Source organism: Stegostoma tigrinum, chromosome 18 (genome assembly GCF_030684315.1).
Source record: "Stegostoma tigrinum isolate sSteTig4 chromosome 18, sSteTig4.hap1, whole genome shotgun sequence".
In the NCBI taxonomy this organism is placed as follows: domain Eukaryota; kingdom Metazoa; phylum Chordata; class Chondrichthyes; order Orectolobiformes; family Stegostomatidae; genus Stegostoma; species Stegostoma tigrinum.
The window spans coordinates 16,958,290-16,977,818 of NC_081371.1; the positions used below are offsets into that span (position 1 = coordinate 16,958,290).

General features: G+C 41.2%; 2 protein-coding genes across 4 annotated transcripts in view; both read left to right on the plus strand.

The window, feature by feature from the left end:
- The window catches only part of LOC125461051 (sorting and assembly machinery component 50 homolog), a 28,174-nt gene extending 21,224 nt beyond the window's left edge, over window positions 1-6,950 (plus strand). For all 3 annotated transcript variants that reach the window (XM_048549373.1, XM_048549374.1, XM_048549375.1), the window contains 5 exons: window positions 360-430; window positions 2,484-2,551; window positions 5,208-5,354; window positions 5,875-6,016; window positions 6,810-6,950. In XM_048549373.1, the coding sequence (XP_048405330.1) occupies window positions 360-430; window positions 2,484-2,551; window positions 5,208-5,354; window positions 5,875-6,016; window positions 6,810-6,855 (474 nt within the window). In that variant the 3' untranslated portion in view covers window positions 6,856-6,950. The remainder of the gene's footprint in view (window positions 1-359; window positions 431-2,483; window positions 2,552-5,207; window positions 5,355-5,874; window positions 6,017-6,809) is intronic.
- A 1,979-nt stretch (window positions 6,951-8,929) lies between these two features.
- Window positions 8,930-19,529, plus strand: part of parvb (parvin, beta) — a 74,931-nt gene continuing 64,331 nt past the window's right edge. Inside the window, exon 1 of the mRNA XM_059652356.1 lies at window positions 8,930-9,162. Coding sequence (XP_059508339.1) covers window positions 9,045-9,162 — 118 coding nt within the window. The 5' untranslated portion in view covers window positions 8,930-9,044. The remainder of the gene's footprint in view (window positions 9,163-19,529) is intronic.

Below are 19,529 nucleotides of genomic sequence, written 5' to 3' on the forward strand. Positions count from 1 at the left end.
TATTTAGCAGCATCATTGTGGGCATGGTTAAGTTGAAAATGTGTGCTTCAAAATGATAGTTTGTTGCTTCACAGTTATGAAGAATTATTAGGGAAGAAATCTTCAGTAACAATATTTGACAGATTTTTATTAATTTCAAAACCTAACCAAAGGCAAACGACTGCTGCTCAATTTGGAAACTAATTCAAAAGCAGTTACGTTGTCTTGCTGTCCTGATCCCACTACGACAAAAGTTGAGCGAAATCAGTTGCAACAAACATTTAAAATTTAGCGCTGCTTTTTTGATGTGTTCATTCGTTACGGCAAGAGCAGTTCCACGTATTTATGTAGTGCTGCATTTGTCTTATTCTAATCATTAGGTTCTCTCAGCTTCCCTGTGGAGTGGCCTTCTAGTACCAATGGGAGAGAAGCCGTCTTCTATTGCTGATAGGTGAGTATTTGTTTCAAAGGCAAATGAATGTAGCTGTGCCCTGGTTATCAGATACTGTTACACAGTAAGACATTACATTGGTAACACATTGCAACAGATAAGTGTCAAATACATATTTTCCCCAATTATCCATGAAATTCCCGACCGCAGTCAAGTTTTTCTGAGGTACGGGTGTGGGGAGGCAAGGCTTACATAGAACATTACAGCACAGTACAGGCCCTTCAGCCCTCGATGCTGTGCTGCCCTGTCACGTTGATCTCAAGCCCATTTAACCTACACTATTCCGTGTACGTCCATATGCTTATCCAATGACGACTTAAATGTACCTAAAGTTGGCGAATCTACTACCATTGCAGGCAAAGCGTTCCATATCCTTACTACTCTCTAAGTAAAGAAACTACCTCTGACATCTCTCCTGTATCTTTCGCCCCTCAATTTAAAGCTAAGCCCCCTCGTGCTCACCGTCACCATCCTAGGAAAAAGGCTCTCCCTATCTAACCCTCTGATTATTTTATAAGTTTCAATTAAGTCACCTCTCGACCTTCTTCTCTCTAATGAAAACAGCCTCCAGTCCCTCAGCCTTTCCTCGTAAGACCTTCCCTCCATACCAGGCAACATCCTAGTAAATCTCCTCTGCACCCTTTCCAAAGCTTCCATATCCTTCTTAGAATGCGGTGACCAGAACTGTACGCAATACTCCAAGTGTGGCCGCACCAGAGTTTTGTACAGCTTCACCATAACCTCTTGGTTCCGGAACTCGATCCCTCTATTAATAAAAGCTAAAACACTGTATGCCTTCTTAACAGCCCTGTCAACCTGGGTGGCAACTTTCAAGGATCTGTGTACAATGACACCGAGATCTCTCTGCTCATCTACGCTACCAAGAATCTTACCATTATCCCTGTACTTTGCCTACTGGTTACTCCTACCAAAGTGGATCACATCACACTTGTCTGCATTAAACTCCATTTGCCACCTCTCAGCCCAGCTCTGCAGCTTATCTATGTCTCTCTGTAACCTACAGCATCCTTCGTCACTGTCCACAACTCCACCGACCTTAGTGTCGTCTGCAAATTTACTAACCCATCCTTCTACGCCCTCATTCAGGTCATTTATAAAAATGACAAACAGCAGTGGACCCAACACCGACCCTTGCGGTACACCACTAGTAACTAGTCTCCAGGATGAACATTTCCCATTAACCACCACCCTCTGTCTTCTTTCAGCAAGCCAATTTCCGATCCAAACTGTTATATCTCCCACAATTCCATTCCTCCGCATTTTGTACAATAGCTGATAAGCTGTTTGAAAGAAAAGTACAGATATTCAGATATTACTCATTTATAGTGAGTTCTAATGATCTTGTTTTTTCATGATTTGTAAGCTCAGGGCATTCTCCGTAAACCGTTGCCTCCATTTTTAAACTGTGCATGTTTAGTCTTATTTTTAAAATTAAAACAAACCCTTGCTGTGAGGGTGTTGGGAACTGGGTGATGGGAGGAAAGGATTTAATAAGGGAGCCAGAGGTGTTGTAAGTGGTAGGATGTGGTCAGTAGGATACTCGGGGGAAGTTAGTGAAGATAGGGTGATTGGAGGGGTGCAGTGAGTGGGAGGATGTAAAGGGAAGTGGCAAGTAAGAAATGACAAACAAAAGGCAAGTAGGTGAGTTGGTGCGCTTAGATGTTTAAGGCGGGAATAGATTTTTCATACAAAAATTCCTGATTAGGAATGTGACCCACATTATATTTTCTTGTGGTCAAGTGCTTTTTTGGTTTAGTAAGACTGTTAGGGATAGGTGCTTCGATACATCCTTTCCTGTCACAGGTGGCTGTTGTGAATCTACAGATGGCCAATAAAAAAAAATTGTATTGGCGTATAAATCCTGTCATTGAAGAAGGAAGGATAATGTTTAATCTAAATGTGTTTTTGTATAGAATGACATTTGGACCAATGTCAGTTGCTCAATGTTTCACTGGGCAGTGGAAACGATGGCATATGATGTGTTGGTTGAATAGTTTTATTACTGACATTTCTAAATCTGTTTGATTTTCAGATTTTACCTTGGAGGGCCAACAACTGTGCGTGGCTTCAGCATGTATAGTATTGGACCTCAGAGTGAAGGTATGCAGTGTATGTGTGTATCCATATATGTTTGTATAAAAGTTAATAAAAAAGCTCTAAGTTTTCTGTTCTGAAGCTATTTTGTTGTGACGTGGCTTCTGCGCCTTGTGCAGTTTGAAGACAAAAGCATGCTTCACCTTTCACTCAGTTGATGACTCATTGTGGTACTGAGCTGCGCAACAGGTAGACTTGCTGGTTCAATTCCTGGTTTGCACTAAGACACAAACAGTTGTCTTTGCTAATCTGTGCTCAGGAGGGTTGAGAAGTTTGCTGATGTGCCAACCCTTTGCTAAAATCTGAACGTTGGTTGTTGTTGGGTTGTTGGTTTGTTGTCAGGCCTGAGTTGAGCTGTGCCACTGTTGTTGAGTAAAGCCTCAGGACTGCCTGGAGGCAGTCCTCAAAATATGATAATAAAGCAGATGAAAAATTTCAAGAAAGCCAATGTGAATTGTGTACAGCACAGAAACAGGGTGTTCATCAGCAAAATTTACTGTATATGCTTATACTTATTTTGCATCTTTGTGACAAAATATCCCAAGGTAATTCATAAAAACGTTATAAAGCATGATATGTCACTTAGCTTCATGGGTGATATTGGGGCATATGGCCTTGAGCTTTTAAGAGGCCAGTTTTAGGAGTGTCAGTAAGGAGATAAGAGAAGCAAAGTGATTCAGGGGAGGGAGTTCTGGTGGCCTGCAGCTGCCTCGGCGCTAAGCGGTGAAGCATTTAAAATCAGGATGCTGATTAAAATTCTCAGATTGCAAATATCTTAGATATTGAGGGGCTGGTGGAGATTACAGACGTGGGCAGAAATGAGGTCATGAGAAATTTGAAAACCGGAATGAGAATTTTAAAAATTTGAAGCACTGGATAACCAAAGGCTAATTGAGGTTAGCAAGCAATGGGTCGATGGGTGAGTGGTACTTAATGAGAGTAAAAACATGAGCAGCAAACCTTTGGGCGGCCTCCTGTTTACACACAGTAGAATGTGGGAGGCTTGGCAGGCGTACGTTAGAATTAAAAGGGAATGAAGGTTTCAGCTCCCAATGAGTTTGGGTGGGGTTGGACTCAGGTGACGTTATAGTCGTGGAAATTGGCTTTCTCAGTGATAGCAAGGATACGTGCTTGGGTGCACATAATTTGGTCCATCTAGTCAATGACCATGTTGATATTCATGCAAATTTTGTGTTGTTCAATCTACCACATCTTGAGGCATCCTTATTTCTTTTCTCTCTCATTTGTCTGGATTCCTAGTGAAAATACTTTAAGCTGTATGCCTTGATAAATTCCTTTAATACTGAGTTCCACATGTGCATAGCTTAGTAGAGAAATTGTTTCCTTATTTCTGTATTGAATTTTGTATTGACTGGCTTGTTTTCTAGCACTAGCTTTGGATTCTCTCCAAAGTGGGAACAATCTTTTCATGTTCATCCTGTTCAACTCATTCATATTTTCCTCAAGAAAAAAATGTCTCCAACTGTTTAAACTTTCCTGATAACTGCAATCCCAACAATCTTCTGTTTGTCTTCAGCATACTTGCATGCTAACTTTCTGCAATTCATGCACTAAGATATCCAGACCCTCCTGCATCTTCGAGCTCTGCAATCTCTCCCCATTTAGATAATTCATTGCTTTCTTCATTATTCCTACCAAAATGGGCAATTCCAAATTCTTTCACATAGACTTTATTTGCCATACCATTATCTACTTGCTTACCCTATCTAAGTCCCTTTATAGCTTCCATATGCACTGTTCACAACTTGCGTTCTGACCTGTTTTAGTGTCATTAAATTCAGCAACCATACCTTTGCCGTCTTCGTCCAAATCAATTTTATAAACTGCAAAAAAGTCAAGCTTCCACCAGTAATCCCTGTGGCACACCACTTGTTATATCTTGCCAGCCAGAAAATGACTGATTTATGTTTGTTGTTTCCTATTAGCTAAACAGTCTTGTCTCTGCCAATATGTTTGCTTGAACGCGGTGAGATTTTGTTTTCTGTAATAATTTTTGCTGTGGCACCTCATCAAATGTCTCCAGGAATTCAAGTCTGCTATATCCACCGGTTTTATCCAAATCACCAAATATGTAATATCCTGTTAGAAGTTCCTAATGGTGCTACAGTCACTAGTTGATCTCAAATCCACCACTGGCAAAGTAATACAGAAATTGTTCCCTCAAGCAATATTAACAAATGTTTAAAACGAATCAGTTATCAAAGTGTTTATAGATGTTGTAATTACCACAGTAATGCTGGAGTAAAGAGGAGGCCATAGGCAGTCAGGGTGATAATTTTCTTCATTGGAATTCATACTCAACACAAATAGTTGACTCCATTTGTAAAAAGTTGGTAAGTTTAAAATTGCACAAAACATTAATTTCCCTGTTGGATTGTCATGGCTGTAATGATGCAGTATATTCAAAATGCTTCTGAATGATTTTAGGGTAAAGAGTTTCTACGCATGAGTTGCTCATGTCTTTTAGAGTACAAGTCAAAGGACACATCTGTGGCAAGACAATTATTATATTGTCGTATGAACAAAATAGTAGTTATTCTTGGTAATTATGCTTTTGTAAAAGATTGTATCTTCCCATTTAATGTAACTATCTTTTTTATGTTCAAAAGTTTGATTCTCCCTCTCATTTTCACTGTACAAGGGGATTACCTTGGTGGTGAAGCATATTGGGCCGGAGGTCTGCACTTTTACACACCTCTGCCTTTCCGTCCGGGCCATGGAGGATTTGGTGACCTGTTCAGAACACACTTCTTTTTGAATGCTGGCAACCTTTGTAACCTGAACTATGGTAAAGCAAATATATTTGTTGAATAGGTAGCTGCTTTTTATATGTTTTTTAAAAGAGATGAGTTAAATTGCAAGACAATTTGTGTCTCCCATTCCATATACATAAGGAACATAATCTACGAGCTATAAGCAGTATTTTAAAAAAAATTGATGCAGGAATGTAGCCTGCTGTCCTTGCTAGTTTAGTTTAAAATAAAATACACATCAGAATCACAGTGGTGTATTTAAATATCTGCTACCAGAGTTTAAATGTGAATGGTACAATTTGCTTGTGAACTCTTGCTCATAAACCAGGAATTTATTGCTTGTTCAATTCCACAACGAATAAAAAAATTCTGCTGTGATGTCAGTGATTTACATGAGAATATTTCCAATAGGATGAACCTGCAATTAAATTACATTTTATTGCACCAACTTAACGGAAAACCAAGTTTGATGTGGTGGTGCTGTCGTAGCAAAGGAGCTTAATTGGAAACATCCTTTATTTCACGAAAATGTGAAAACCTTTGAACGTTTTGCAGGTGAAGGCCCCAATGCACACCTGCAGAAGCTGGCAGAATGTATCCGATGGTCCTATGGGGCAGGGATTGTCCTGAGATTGGGAAACATTGCCAGACTGGAACTCAACTATTGCATTCCCATGGGCGTACAGAGTGGTGATAGGTAAGTGCTGTTTTATTGCTTGTGTGATCAAACTTTTTAAAAATTTACTAATATTCAAATAAGCCGTTATTAGACTAACGTAAAATGTAACTGTGTTGAGCTGTGCAATTTATTTGCCGATTTTAATGCTTGAAGGAAAAACTGACAAGTATTGATGTTCACAATGAGGAGAAATCTTGCATTTCTCCATGGATTGTATACAAGATTGACTAAACTGAAGCATAATAAAATAGTGAAGTTGATGTTACTAATTAAGGAATTTTATTGAACTAGATGTTAATAAAACCGTCTGATACATGAGTTTGCTTTCGGTCTGCTGTATTGCTAATAGGTCTGTAGAGTCAGGCAGCACCTGTGGAAAGAGAGAGAGTTAACATCCCAAGACTGATATGACTCTTCTTCAGAACTCTGTAAAAAGTCATACTAGACTTGAAATGTTAAGTATGTTTTCCCCTCTCCATAGATATTACCAGACCTGCTGTGTTCCTCAAGCTCCACCCTGTGTTATCTGACTCCAGCATCAACAGTTCTTATTCTCAGTTTCTCCAGTGTTCTGTTTGTTTCAGATTTCAGGAATCCAGAAAATTTTGCCTAAATAGGACTGTAGAATGTTTGATATGGAAACTAAAAGATGAAACATGTGTTGGATATCTAAAATTAAAATTAAAAATATTTGCAATATGTCAGATTTACTAGTCTGAAAGAGAAAATTAAATTGTTGGATAGGAATTTTTAAAATTCATTTTTATGCCAAGCCAAAGTTTGTTGTAATTTTTGTTTTTATCCTATGCAGGATATGTGATGGTGTCCAGTTTGGAGCAGGAATAAGGTTTCTATAATGCCTTTTTGAAAAGAAGCAACCTACATGTGTTTCATTATTGAAACCTGAACCGAGTACCTTACCAAAAAATTAATAAAGTTGTCTGTAATTTGATATAGTTTGTTTTTTTTTGTGTAATACTAAAAGTGCACAAACAACTATTCGGTATGAAATAAATATTGAAACAGGAATAAGCCAGTCAACCCATTGATCTTGTCTGACGTTCACTGAGATTATGGCTGATGTGTATCTGCTTGGATTTGTCCTCCCACTGAAACGCTGTGGACTCTGCCACCAGGTCAGTGGTCACATCTTTGCATAGCTCTCCAGAGTGGAGCCCTAACATGCAACAATTGACAACAAAACACAGACACAAATATCTTGTTGCTTTATAATCCAAGATTATTGTTGCATATAAAATAGTCAAGGCATGTAAGATATTAACTTTAATTAATCTTTTATTCCTGAAGAGTTGTCTATTTGATTTTGCATGCAGTTGCAACCATAGTACTGGAGGCAACATGTATTTCATGAGAGGAGTGTAAAGCTAGTTCTTGGTGGATGAATTAAGGATGATGAGATCAGCTTATTTATCTCTACTTTGCTACTTTGTCTCCATAACCCTGGATTCCCTTAATGATTAAAAATCTGTCTTTCTCAGCCTTCAGTGTTCTTAACAATTAAGTCTCAATCACATTCTGTGGGAAAGAATTCCACAAGATCATAATCCTCAGAAGAAATTCCCATCTCTGTCTTAAATGGGAGACTCCTACTACAAGAATAGATATGCCCTCTGGTCTTGAACTGTCCCAAAAGGTTGGGGGGGGGCGGGGGGGGGGGGAAACACCCTGTCCACATCTAGCCTATTAAGCACCATAAGAATCTTGTATGTTTTAACAAAGTCTTCTCTCAATCTACTAAATTCCAATGAGTAAAAACTACTTAATCTAACCTCATAAGAAAATCCCTCTCTGCCTAAGATCAATCTAATGTAGTTTCTCCGGAATGTCTCCTATGCCAGTATAACTTTCCTGAGGGAATGGGAACCAAAATTGTTTCTGTGATTCCAGGAGGAAGTGTGAAAGAGAAAGACAGACAGAGGACAAGAGTTAATCTAGTAATTGCAGGTGAGTAGATCTCTGCAGGCATGGGAAGAAGAGCTGCAGTGGTAATGTGACTCAGTTGAGTGTGTGTGTGTGTGTGAGAGAGAGAGATGGTAAAGCGGGATTCAGTCCCTAGCTACTTCCGGGAGTTGCCTTGGGAATGTGGCATGTCCATTTTTGAGGGGGAGCAGGTGATCAGTGATGTTCCAACAGAGAGCCTGTCTCTCTTGTTTGACTCTGATTCTCAGGAATGTTGCCATGATTGTGCCTGGGGAGGGGTGCTGTTTTAAACATACAAACATCCTTGTGGGGCGGGGGATGGGAAAGAGAGCAAAGGAAGTGCTGATAAGCCATGTCTGTAGGAGGTGGTGCTACCTGCGGAATGTGACCTGGTTGCGGGGGGTGGGGGAAAGGCAGCAGTCAGGAGGCATAGCCTTGGGCATTTGGCCAGACTGAGTAAAGGTGAGAGGTAAGGGGAGGTGGTGGGCAGCTGCATGCTTGTACAGGGGCTGGTGTCTTAGGAATGTGATCATGTTTGGGGAGGGAATAGATGGTTGAGGGGGGGGGGGTGCAGGGACTGGGGATCTGGCATTCAGCTATATCCCGCCAGAGGGGATAACAAAGTGCAGAGCTGGATGAACACAGCAGGCCAGGCAGCATCAGAGGAGGAGGAACCCTGACGTTTCGGGCCTAGACCCTTCTTCAGAAAATCCCGCAAGAGGGGGCGCTGTTCTGGGAATGTGACGTTGAGTGGAAGACAGCGGTCAGAAATCCCCTCGCAGGGGGCGCTGTCTTGGGAATGTGACCATGGTGGGGTGGGAGGAGGCTGTTAGACATCCCCTCGCAGGGGGCGCTGTCTTGGGAATGTGACCATGGTGGGGTGGGAGGAGGCTGTTAGACATCCCCTCGCAGGGGGCGCTGTCTTGGGAATGTGACCATGGAGGGGGAGGTGGCTGTTAGACATCCCCTCGCTGGGGGCGCTGGCTCGACAATGTGGGACCGTTTAAGGGGAAGGTGGCGGTGAGCCACATCCTGTGGCTGCGGCTGCGGCTCCGGCTCCGGCTCGGGTTCCTCGAGACGAACCGCAGTATTGGCCACCGGAGGAATGGCTACCACACCGATAAGGTCACAGAATGTGCAGCAAGCAGGCAGGATGAAGAAGGACGAATCGTTCTTGGGAAAGCTGGGAGGAACCTTGGTGAGGAAGAAAAAGGCTAAAGAAGGTGAGGGGACATGGTGAATACTGACCAGGAATCAAACTGAGTGGGGAGACAGTGATTCACTCCTCTCTCAAATTATCGTCAGCTTCACTTCTTTGCATTACTTCATCGGGAATTTTTGATTATGCCTCTGTTATTTTACTTTTCAAAGCAAAATTAAATCATTCACCGCGTTTGATGCAGTTCAATTCAACTGAAAATATTTCTCCTTTAAGTTGGTTCTTGGTGTGAATTTATTGAGCTACCCTTTTTGCAGTTTATTCCCATATAGATCTAATGCTGAAGGGAACGTTATTTATTAAACTGGGTTTAACAAAACACTCATTGTTTTTTTTTGAAAGAAGTTTAACTATCAAATCCAGGTTTAACAAAAGTTCTTTTGTTTTAAAGAGTTAGTAAGAACTGCAGATGCTGGAGTCAGATAACACAGTGTGGAGTTGGATGAACACAGCAGGCCAGGCAGCAGCAGAAGTTCAGGAAGGCTGCGTTTCGAGTTTGGATCCTTCTTCAGACATGGGGGAGGGGGCTTTGAAATAAATAGGGAGGGGAGAGTGGTCATAGCGGGTAGATAGTGGACCGGATAGTTGGGAGAGAAGACAGACAGGTCAAGGAGATGGGGATGGGGGAGGCCTGGTCTTGGGATGAGATTGGGGATGGGGAGATTTTGAAGCTAGTAAAGTCCACACTGAGACTGTTGGGTTGCAGGCCTCCAAGGCAGAATATGAGGTGCTCTTCCTCCAGTTTCCTGGTGGCATCATTGTGACACTGGAGGAGGCCCAGGGTGGGCATGCTGTCCAGGGAGTGGGAGGGGGAGTTGAAGTGCTTCGTGACTGGGAGGTGTTGTCATTTGTCATGAACCGAAAATATGTTCTCTCCAGAGTGGTCTCTGAACTCTAGTCTCACCGATGTAGAGGAGGCCTCATGGGGAACTGTGGATACAATAAACCTCATTAGCGGATGTGCAGGTGAGCGTCTGTTTGATGTGAAAGGTCTTCTTGGGGCCTGGGATGGAGGCAAGGAGAGGAGGTGTAGGGGCAAGTGTAGCACCTTCTGCAGTTGCAGGGAAAACTGGCAGGGCTAGTGGGGAGTGTGGAGAGGACGGAGGATCACGGATAGAGCGGTCCGTCCGGAAGGCAGGTGAGGGTGGGGAGGGAAATATGTCGTTCATAATGGGGTCAGATTGCAGTTGGTGGAAGTGGCAGAGAATAATGCATTGAATCTGGAGGTTAATGACCTGATACATAAGGAGAAGGGGTATTCTGTCTTTTGTTCTTATTGCAGGGAGGGGTTGTGAGGGCTGAGGTGTGGCAAATGCCAGAGATGCTGTCGAGGGCGTTTACGACCACTCGGGCGGTGTGGTGGGGGGAGTTGTGGTCCTTGAAATACGAGGACATCTGGGATGTTCGGGAGTGGAAGGTTTCGTCTTGGCGTTCCTACGGGAAGCTGGGTGAGAGGAGGTGTAGCCCAGGTAGCTGTGGGAGTCGGTGGACTTGAAATAGATATCAATTTGGAGGTGGTCACCAGCGATGGAGAGAGAGGTATTATAAATGGCCCAGGTGGACATGAGGGTGGGGTGAAAGGAGTTAGTAAAGTGGATGAAGTTGATTTTTCTTTTAAGGCTTGACTGGGTATGATTGACAAATCTAAATGGTCGCATGGTATTTTTATTTCTCATTTTCTTGGAAGTTTAAACGCTACAGATGAAAATCTGACCTTGCTGTTCCTGTTGTGGTGACACCAAAACCGGTACAATTTTATTGCAAGACTTCCTTACTGTTGCGCCAATTGAACCCAGGTGCTCTTCTGATTTCCCGGTCACACATTGTGTCTGCGTTCAAACTTTGTTCATTTATATGAGAATGCATAAAATTCTGAATATCAATGTTACAAGTTTCCTACTATCGAAACAGTCCCTTGATTTTGTTTATCCTGAAGTGAATGATCTCACTTTACAATTCTACCCACCCACTTAACCATTCAATCCCTTTGAAGGCTTCGGAGCCTGCCTTATAGCTTATTGTCTGTCTTGACTCTGTAATGCCAACAAATCTGGATTTATTACTCTCAGCCACTTTATGGAAGTCATTAATAAATATTGTAGATAACTGATGTTCCAGCAGTGGTCCATGTGGCACCGCACTATTTACACCCTACCAACTTGAAAGTGCTTAGTTTTTTAATATCTGTCCATTCTAATGTAGCAACTGCATGAGCCTGTATGTCGTTTAATAATATTTCATGTAATAGTCTGTCACCTACTTTACATAAAACCAAATACACTACTTCTACTGATTCCGGCGTATCAACCGTGCCAGTTATCTCAAAAAAAACTCTGTAGATTTGTCAAACATGATTTTCTTTTTAAGGCAACCCTGTTGATTTTTCCTAATTGTATAATTTTCTAATGCCCTCCTATAACTGCCTAAATAATGAAGTTGTGTTGGTCTGTAGTTCCTTGCTTTTTCTTTTCCTTTCTTGAATAGTGTTGAAAGTATTTACTATGCAATTCACTGGCCTTAGGCAATTTAAAAATGGAGGTAAAAAAGATTACAAGCAATACGTTTACTGTTTCTGCAGCCACCTCTTTTAGGACTCAAAGATATAGTTGAATGGATTTTTCAACTTTTTTTTCTTTTGGTTTGTCTGCTACTTTTTCTTTACGGATATTTAACTTAAGTTGCTCAATCTCAGTACTCCTTGGTTCCCCACTACTTTTGGTATACTTTTTGTCTTTCAATGTGAGGAGAGATGCAAAGAAGGGATTCTCTTGTGCCTGTAGTTCTTATTTTATTTTAACTGTTAAAATTACGCTCATTCAGAGAGGTTTGCTTTCAACTCTAAAGGTACTGGTTGTGGGTTTGCCTGACTGACTGCTATTTAGGACAAAAGCAATTCATGTCAGGTTTTATCATGAACTAAAATAAGTTTTATTGTAACACAATTTTAATAAAAAGCAGAACAAGAGGAGGGATTTCTAATGTACCATGATGGACCTTAAACTAAGCTCCCTTTAAGGTTCCCAAAGGGTCCGAACATTTAATTGTGATTAATGCAGACAAAATAAAAAGGAGCTGTGGGGGAAAACAAATACATCAGGGTAAACAAAATTCCAACTATCATCAGTCCAGATTTCAAGAGTGGGTTTACTCATCTACTACAGTCTGTTCTTTAAATTTTTCATCTTTTTAAAAAATTTTCAGTGATGACATACTATTGAGCTTAGTGTGATGATTCGTTGGCTGAAATTAAGTCTTTTGTCAGTATTCTTTCTTTCAAACTTTCTTTTTTTGTTTGCCACTTGCAGCTTTTAGCATGCTGTAGTTAGGCAGAACTTCTTTAACTCAAAAGATTCTTTGTGCTACTCTGTCTTGAACTCTTCCCTCGTCACTGCTTCAAAAAGCAACATTATATTGTGCAGCTCACAGATATGCTGTATTTGTTTTTAATGTTGCTAATCTCTCCTTGTAGACTTCAGTAGGAGTCCAACTTCTCATTTCAAATAATTGTCCAAAAAGAGAAATTTTTAACATTTATACTAAATTTGCGGTTATGTTATACACTCTGATCTTTGAGTTATTGGGAACATCAGAAGCATATGGTGAATGGATTGAATGCAACCTAGTCTGGTTCACTCTGGTGTTAGATATTTTCTAATCAAGCTGTGCCAAGATAAGTTGTGCACTTCTGAAACAGCTGGGTCTTGGACCTCCTGGCCAGAAGTAAGGACACTAGAACTGCGCTACAAGATCCCATGTTCTGATGTTAAATGTTATCATCTCATAATGTCTGGTATGGATGTTTGGAATTGAAGTAGGGTGCTGGTGAGGATCACAATATAAAGGATAGCTGAGTGAGAATTGCATGTAAATAAAGTAGGGAACAAGTATCGGCAGTGTCTGTGTTATGGTGATGTATGAGCTGGAATTAAATTTTAACTAGAAATAGTGTATGCCTAGATTTCAGTGTTTTAACCTCTGCGTTTAATAGTGGTAACAACAGATGGTTACCTGTCAGTTGGTTCATGATTGACAGCTAACTGTTATTCTAACTAGGGAGTAATTGAGGAGGATTAAAAACCTCAGACTAGTGAAAGAACGAAATAGCAATGTGAACCTGTGTTGCTTTTTCACTGAAGAGGGGACAAGGCACGGCCTTGGCTTTTCACGACCACATGAAAGTAGATAAGAATCAATTTTATTTTTCAGAATTGGGCATTAATGACACGACATGAATGAAGGTTTTGAGTAAGTATTTAACTTTCATGCGTTACACACAGAAAGATGGTTGACAATCTGCTTATGAATTATTTGCAGATTTTGATAAATTTAGAAAAGGTGATAATTCATAGTGTGCGTATTGGAATTCAAAAGGTTGTATGCCAGACTGCATACATTCGATTTGGAAATTCCCCAGTCCTGGCATTTCCATCATTGGACTGTGCAAAAATATCATGTTTACACAAATTCTAGTTCTGACAGGATTTCAATTTGCAGATAAATGCACTTAGCAAATGAATGTTTCTTAAATACTAAAAAAAAATTCTATGAAAGTGCTTCCTCCTACAATGTTTGTGGCACAAATGAGGAAATCAGCCCGACTACAAAAAGTGCAGGGCTCTGTGCTCGTGGGCTGGCGAGACTGAAGAATAAGCTCATAGGTGAGAGCACAAAAAAAATTTGACCAAGAGAAAAGAAAACAAGTGTTGTTAACGTTTTTGAAAAGCGAAGAGAATTTGAGGCTAACAGTGATATAATAAACTAAGAAATGGTGCTCAGTGTTTTGTGTGTGACTCGAAATACCATTATACCATGAAGTGCCCTGAATGGTATAATAGATTTTTTTAAACTAAAAACAAAGCAGAAGATGAAGACTTCAAAGAGTGTCTAGGCCCGAAACATCAGCCTTCCTGCTCCTCTGCTGCTTGGCCTCCTGTGCTCATCCAGCTCTGCACTTTGTTATCTCAGATTCTCCAGCGCCTGCAGTTCCTGCTGTCTCTGATCAAAGGGAAGGCATTACTCAAGTCCAGTATTGAATGTGCTTCTGGCAGAATCTTTAAATATTTCAAAAATTCACTTGGAGTTAGGTGTATCACTGGGTGAACCAGCATTCTGTGTCCGTCCCTTGTTATACTCGAGACCTTGTGGTGAACTACCTTCTTGAATTGCTGCTGTCTGTCTGGTGTAGATACACCCATGGTGTCATTAGGGAGGGAATTCCAAGATTTATACTGAGTGATAGTGAAGAAAGAGCAGTATATTTCTAAGTCGGGATGGTGACCATGTAGATGATTGTGTTCCCATGTATCTGCTGCCATGACCTTCTGGCTGGCAATGGTCATGAGTTTGAAACATGCTATCTAAGGAGGCTTGGTGAATTTCTGCAATGTATCTTGTAGATTGCGCACACTGCTGGTGCTGAGCATTGGTTGAATGAATGTTTGTGGATATTGTTAAGCAAGTTGCTTTGTCTTGGGTGGTGTCAAGCTTTTTAAATGTTCTTGGAACTGCAGTTATCCTGTCAAGTGGGAGATATTCAATCACATTTCTGACTTGTGCCTTTTAATTTGAAGATAGGCTTTAGGGAGTCAGGAGGTGAGTTATGGTGTCAGCATTGTGCAGTGTTGGATAGTAGATGTAGCTTGTGTGGACTAGACTGGCTGAAATGTTCCTAGACTTTTGAGTAATAAGGATCGGATCAGAGTAAAGGAACTTAAAATTAATACCAATTTCAGATTTGGGGGGTGATTTGCTGTTTTTAAAGTTTGTAGTTATTTCTTGTAGAGCTGCTTGAGTCTATCATTATATTAGTCTTGATGCAGTGTCCAGTAAAATATTCTTGCTGTGAACAATCCCATTGGCACGTTTTCAAAAATTTTAACCAATGAGGCTGAATATATAAAATAACAAAGCTGCTGTGTTTGGAAAGTCTAATTTGAAATTATCACAATTAGGGCTGTATTATAGTGTTTTAATGGAAAATAACACTTGTTCCATTTCTTTGGATGTGTTATTAACATTGGTGTGCGGAAAGGTAAGTATATTAAAACATTTAGTCTGCTGATCTGTCCTCAAAAGGTTTATAAAAAAAAATTCGGGAATGACAAATAGATAAGCTAAGAGAAGAAATGCGATAGATGAGAAATTTGTAAAAAAAAAAAACACCAAAGGATACCATCATTGGCATGTCACGGTCTGCTGTCGGCAAAGATTTTCACTGAGGTAGTGTCTGTTAATTTGGAAGTGTGACAGAAAACAGAATACACTTCTCAGATGTTAGCAGCAAGTTTCCAAGGAGAACCTAGAACATAGAACAGTACAGCACAGAACAGGCCTTTCAGCCCACGATGTTGTGCCGACCATTGATCCTCATGTATGCACCCTCAAATTTCTGAGACCATATGCATGTCCAGCAGTCTCTTAAATCTCCCCAATAACCTTGCTTCCACAACTGCTGGCAACGCCTTCCATGCTCTCTCAACTCTCTGTGTAAAGAACCCGCCTCTGACATCCCCTCTATACTTTCCTCCAACTAGCTTAAAACTATGACCCCTCATGTTAGCCATTTCTGCCCTGGGAAATAGTCTCTGGCTATCAACTCTATCTATGCCTCTCATTATCTTGTACACCTCAATTAGGTCCCCTCGCCTCCTCCTTTTCTCCATTGAAAAAAGTCCGAGCTCAGTCAACCTCTCTTCATAAGATAAGCCCTCCAGTCCAGGCAGCATCCTGGTAAACCTCCTCTGAACCCTCTCCAAAGCATCCACATCTTTCTGATAAGAGGGCGACCAGAACTGGACGCAGTATTCCAAGTGCAGTCTAACCAAAGTTTTATAGAGCTGCAACAAGATCTCACGACTCTTAAACTCAATCCCCCTGTTAATGAAAGCCAAATCACCATATGCTTTCTTAACAGCCCTGTCCACTTGGGTGGCCATTTTAAGGGATCTATGTATCTGCACACCAAGATCCCTCTGTTCCTCCACACTGCCAAGAATCCTATCCTTAATCCTGCACTCAGCTTTCAAATTCGACCTTCCAAAATGCATCAAGTCACATTTATCCAAGTTGAACTCCATCTGCCACCTCTCAGCCCGTCTCTGCATCCTGTCAATGTCCCGCTGCAGCCTACAACAGCCCTCTATACTGTCAACAACACCTCCAACCTTTGTGTCGTCTGCAAACTTGCTGACCCATCCTTCGATCCCCTCATCCAAGTCATTAATAAAAATTACAAACAGTAGAGGCCCAAGGACAGAGCCCTGTGGAACCCCACTCACCACTGACTTCCAGGCAGAATATTTTCCTTCTACTACCACTCGCTGCCTTCTGTTGGCCAGCCAATTCTGTATCCAGACAGCTAAGTTCCCCTGTATCCCATTCCTCCTGACCTTCTGAATGAGCCTACCAAGGGGAACCTTATCAAATGCCTTACTGAAGTCCATATACACCACATTCACAGCTCGACCCTCATCAACTTTTCTAGTCACATCCTCAAAGAGCTTGATAAGGTTTGTGAGGCATGACCTGCCCCCCTCAAAGCCGTGTTGACTGCATTTGATCAAGCCATGCTCTTCCAGATGGTCATAAATCCTATCCCTCAGAATCCTTTCTAACACCTTGCAGACGACAGACGTGAGACTTACTGGTCTGTAATTGCCGGGGATTTCCCTATTTCCTTTCTTGAAGAGAGGAATTACATTTGCCTCTCTCCAGTCCTCAGGTGCGACTCCAGTGGAGAGCGAGGATGCAAAGATCCTCGCAAGTGGCGAAGCAATTGCAATTCTCGCTTCCCAAAGCAGCCGAGGACAAATCTGGTCCGGGCCTGGCGACTTGTCAATCTTAATGTTTGACAAAATTTTCAGCACATCAGCTTCCTCTATCTCTATCCATTCCAGCATGCACACCTGCTCTTCAAAGGTTTCATTCACTACAAAGTTTGTTTCTTTCGTAAAGACAGAAGCAAAAAACTCATTTAGGGCTTCCCCGACCTCCTCAGACTCCCCACACAAGTTCCCTATGCTATCCCTGATCGGCCCTACTCTTTCTTTTGACCATTCTCTTATTCCTCACGTAAGTGTAAAATGCCTTTGTGTTTTCAAACCAAAGACATACAAAGCAGTGTAAACAAGCGGTCAGAGGATTGGGATTTTTTTTTAGGAACCAGCAGTAGATGGTTAAAGAGTTATAAGGAGGGAGAAATTTGATTACAAATATAAATGGGGAACAAATCTAAAAACAAGCAGCAAAACCTTCTGAGTATGTTGGGGGGTGGGGTGGAAAAGTAGCTAAAGCAACTGTAGGTCCCTGGCAGAATACAGCTGGGGAATTGATAACTGGGAACAGGGAAATGGAATATTATAATGATGAATATTTTGCATCAGTCTCCACATTAGACATGATAAATAACCCAAAGATAATGCAAGGAGAGTGGTCATGGGAGGAAAGATCATGTAACAGTCTGTATTATGAGGGGCTGATTATTCACCAAACTAATGGGACTAAAGGCAGACAGGATGCTAAGACCTGATGGCTTGCATTCAGTTGTTTCAAAAGAAGTGGCTGAGGAGATAGTGTTAGTGCATTGCTTTGACTCATTCTGGATCTTACTCGATTCTGAACAGGTTAGAGTGGATTGGAAAGCTGCCAGAGTGATGCTATTATTCAAGAAAGGGGAGAGACTGAAAGCTCGTGATTGCAGTTCAGTTAACCTAACATCTGTTTGGATAATACTCATAGATTGGATTATTGATTGGTTAACACAGATGCAAGGGAGTTGTGATTAATGGATATTTTTCAGATTGGTTGGAAATACGCAACTATTGACATTTCACATGGATTGGTCCTTGGGCAGCAATTACTTATTATCTATATTGATGACTTGCAGGAGAAAGTGGAGTGTAAATGCAATCAATTTTGCTGACAACACACAAATAAGTAGGAGGGTGTGTTACAGTAACATAAAGAATCTACAAAGAGTATGGATAGGTTGAGTAAGTGACCAAATGTTTGGCAGGTGGAGCTTAATATAGACAAATGTGAGGTTATGCACTTTGGTAGGAAGAATCAAAATGTAGACTATTATTTGTACTGCATTAGAGAGAGGCCTGGGTATTCTTGTGCATGAAGCACAAAATATTAACATGCAGGTACAGCAAGTAATTAAGCAAGTGGAAATTTGGCCTTTGTTGCTCATGGATTAGAATTTAAAATTCGGGAAGTTTTATCCTTTATGCAGGATGTTGGTGAAGCCACAGTTGGTGTTGGGTACATTTTAGACCCTGTATTTAAAAAGGATTATTAGAGACTATTCAAAACAGATTCACTTGGCTGATTCCTGGGGTGAAAGGATTGACTTGCCAAGAACACCTGAACAGGATAGGTCTTCATTTATTAGAGTTTATTAGAATGAGGGGTGATTTTATTGAAGCATACAAGATTGAAGGAGCTTGACAGGTTAGCTGTTGAGAAGGTGTTTTTACTAGTGGGGGACTTTCAAACAAGGGCGCGTAATTACAGAATATGGGGCAGTGACAGCCAAGTACTATTATTGCTGGCGCAGTGTTTAAAAACCAGGTGGGAAAACACACCGAAAACACTTAATTACTTGCTGCACCTGCATGTTAATATTTTGTACTTCATGCACAAGAATACTCAGACCTCTCTCTAATGCACTACAAATAATAGTCTACGTTTTGATTCTTCCTACCAAAGTGCATAACCTCACATTTGTCTATATTAAGCCTAATATCCTCAGGCTGCACTGAGGATATTACCAAGAACGGTAATGAAATGTCTGCGGAACAACAGACCAGCTCGGCAAGTCAAACAACCTCAACACCCACAACCTGAGCTACAGATCTATTCCAAAACTTTCTCCAGCCTGTTAATCCACAGACCCAAATAATGTCCTGAGCACCCGGGTTTGAATCCTGCTGTGGCAGATGGTGGAATCTGAAATCAATACAATTCTGGAATTAAAAATTGAATGATAACCACAAATCCATTGCCATATGGTGGAAAAAGCCATCTGGTTCACTAATATCCTTTTATAGAGGGAAACTGCCATCCGACTTGATTTGGACTTTGTTCTTTATTCATTTCTGGCATGTGGGCGTCGCCGGCTAGGCAGCATTTATAGCTCATCCCTAATTGCCCAGAGGGCTGTTCAGAGTCACTGCATTGCTGTAGGTCTGGAGTCACACGTGTTTTCCGACAATCAACAATGGATTCATGGTCATCGTTAGATCCTTAACTCCAGATATTTTATTGAATTCAAATTCCACTATCTGTCGAGGTGGGATTTGAACCTGGATCCCCAGAATGTTTTCTGGATCTCTGGATTAACAGTCCAGCGATAATACCACTAGGCCA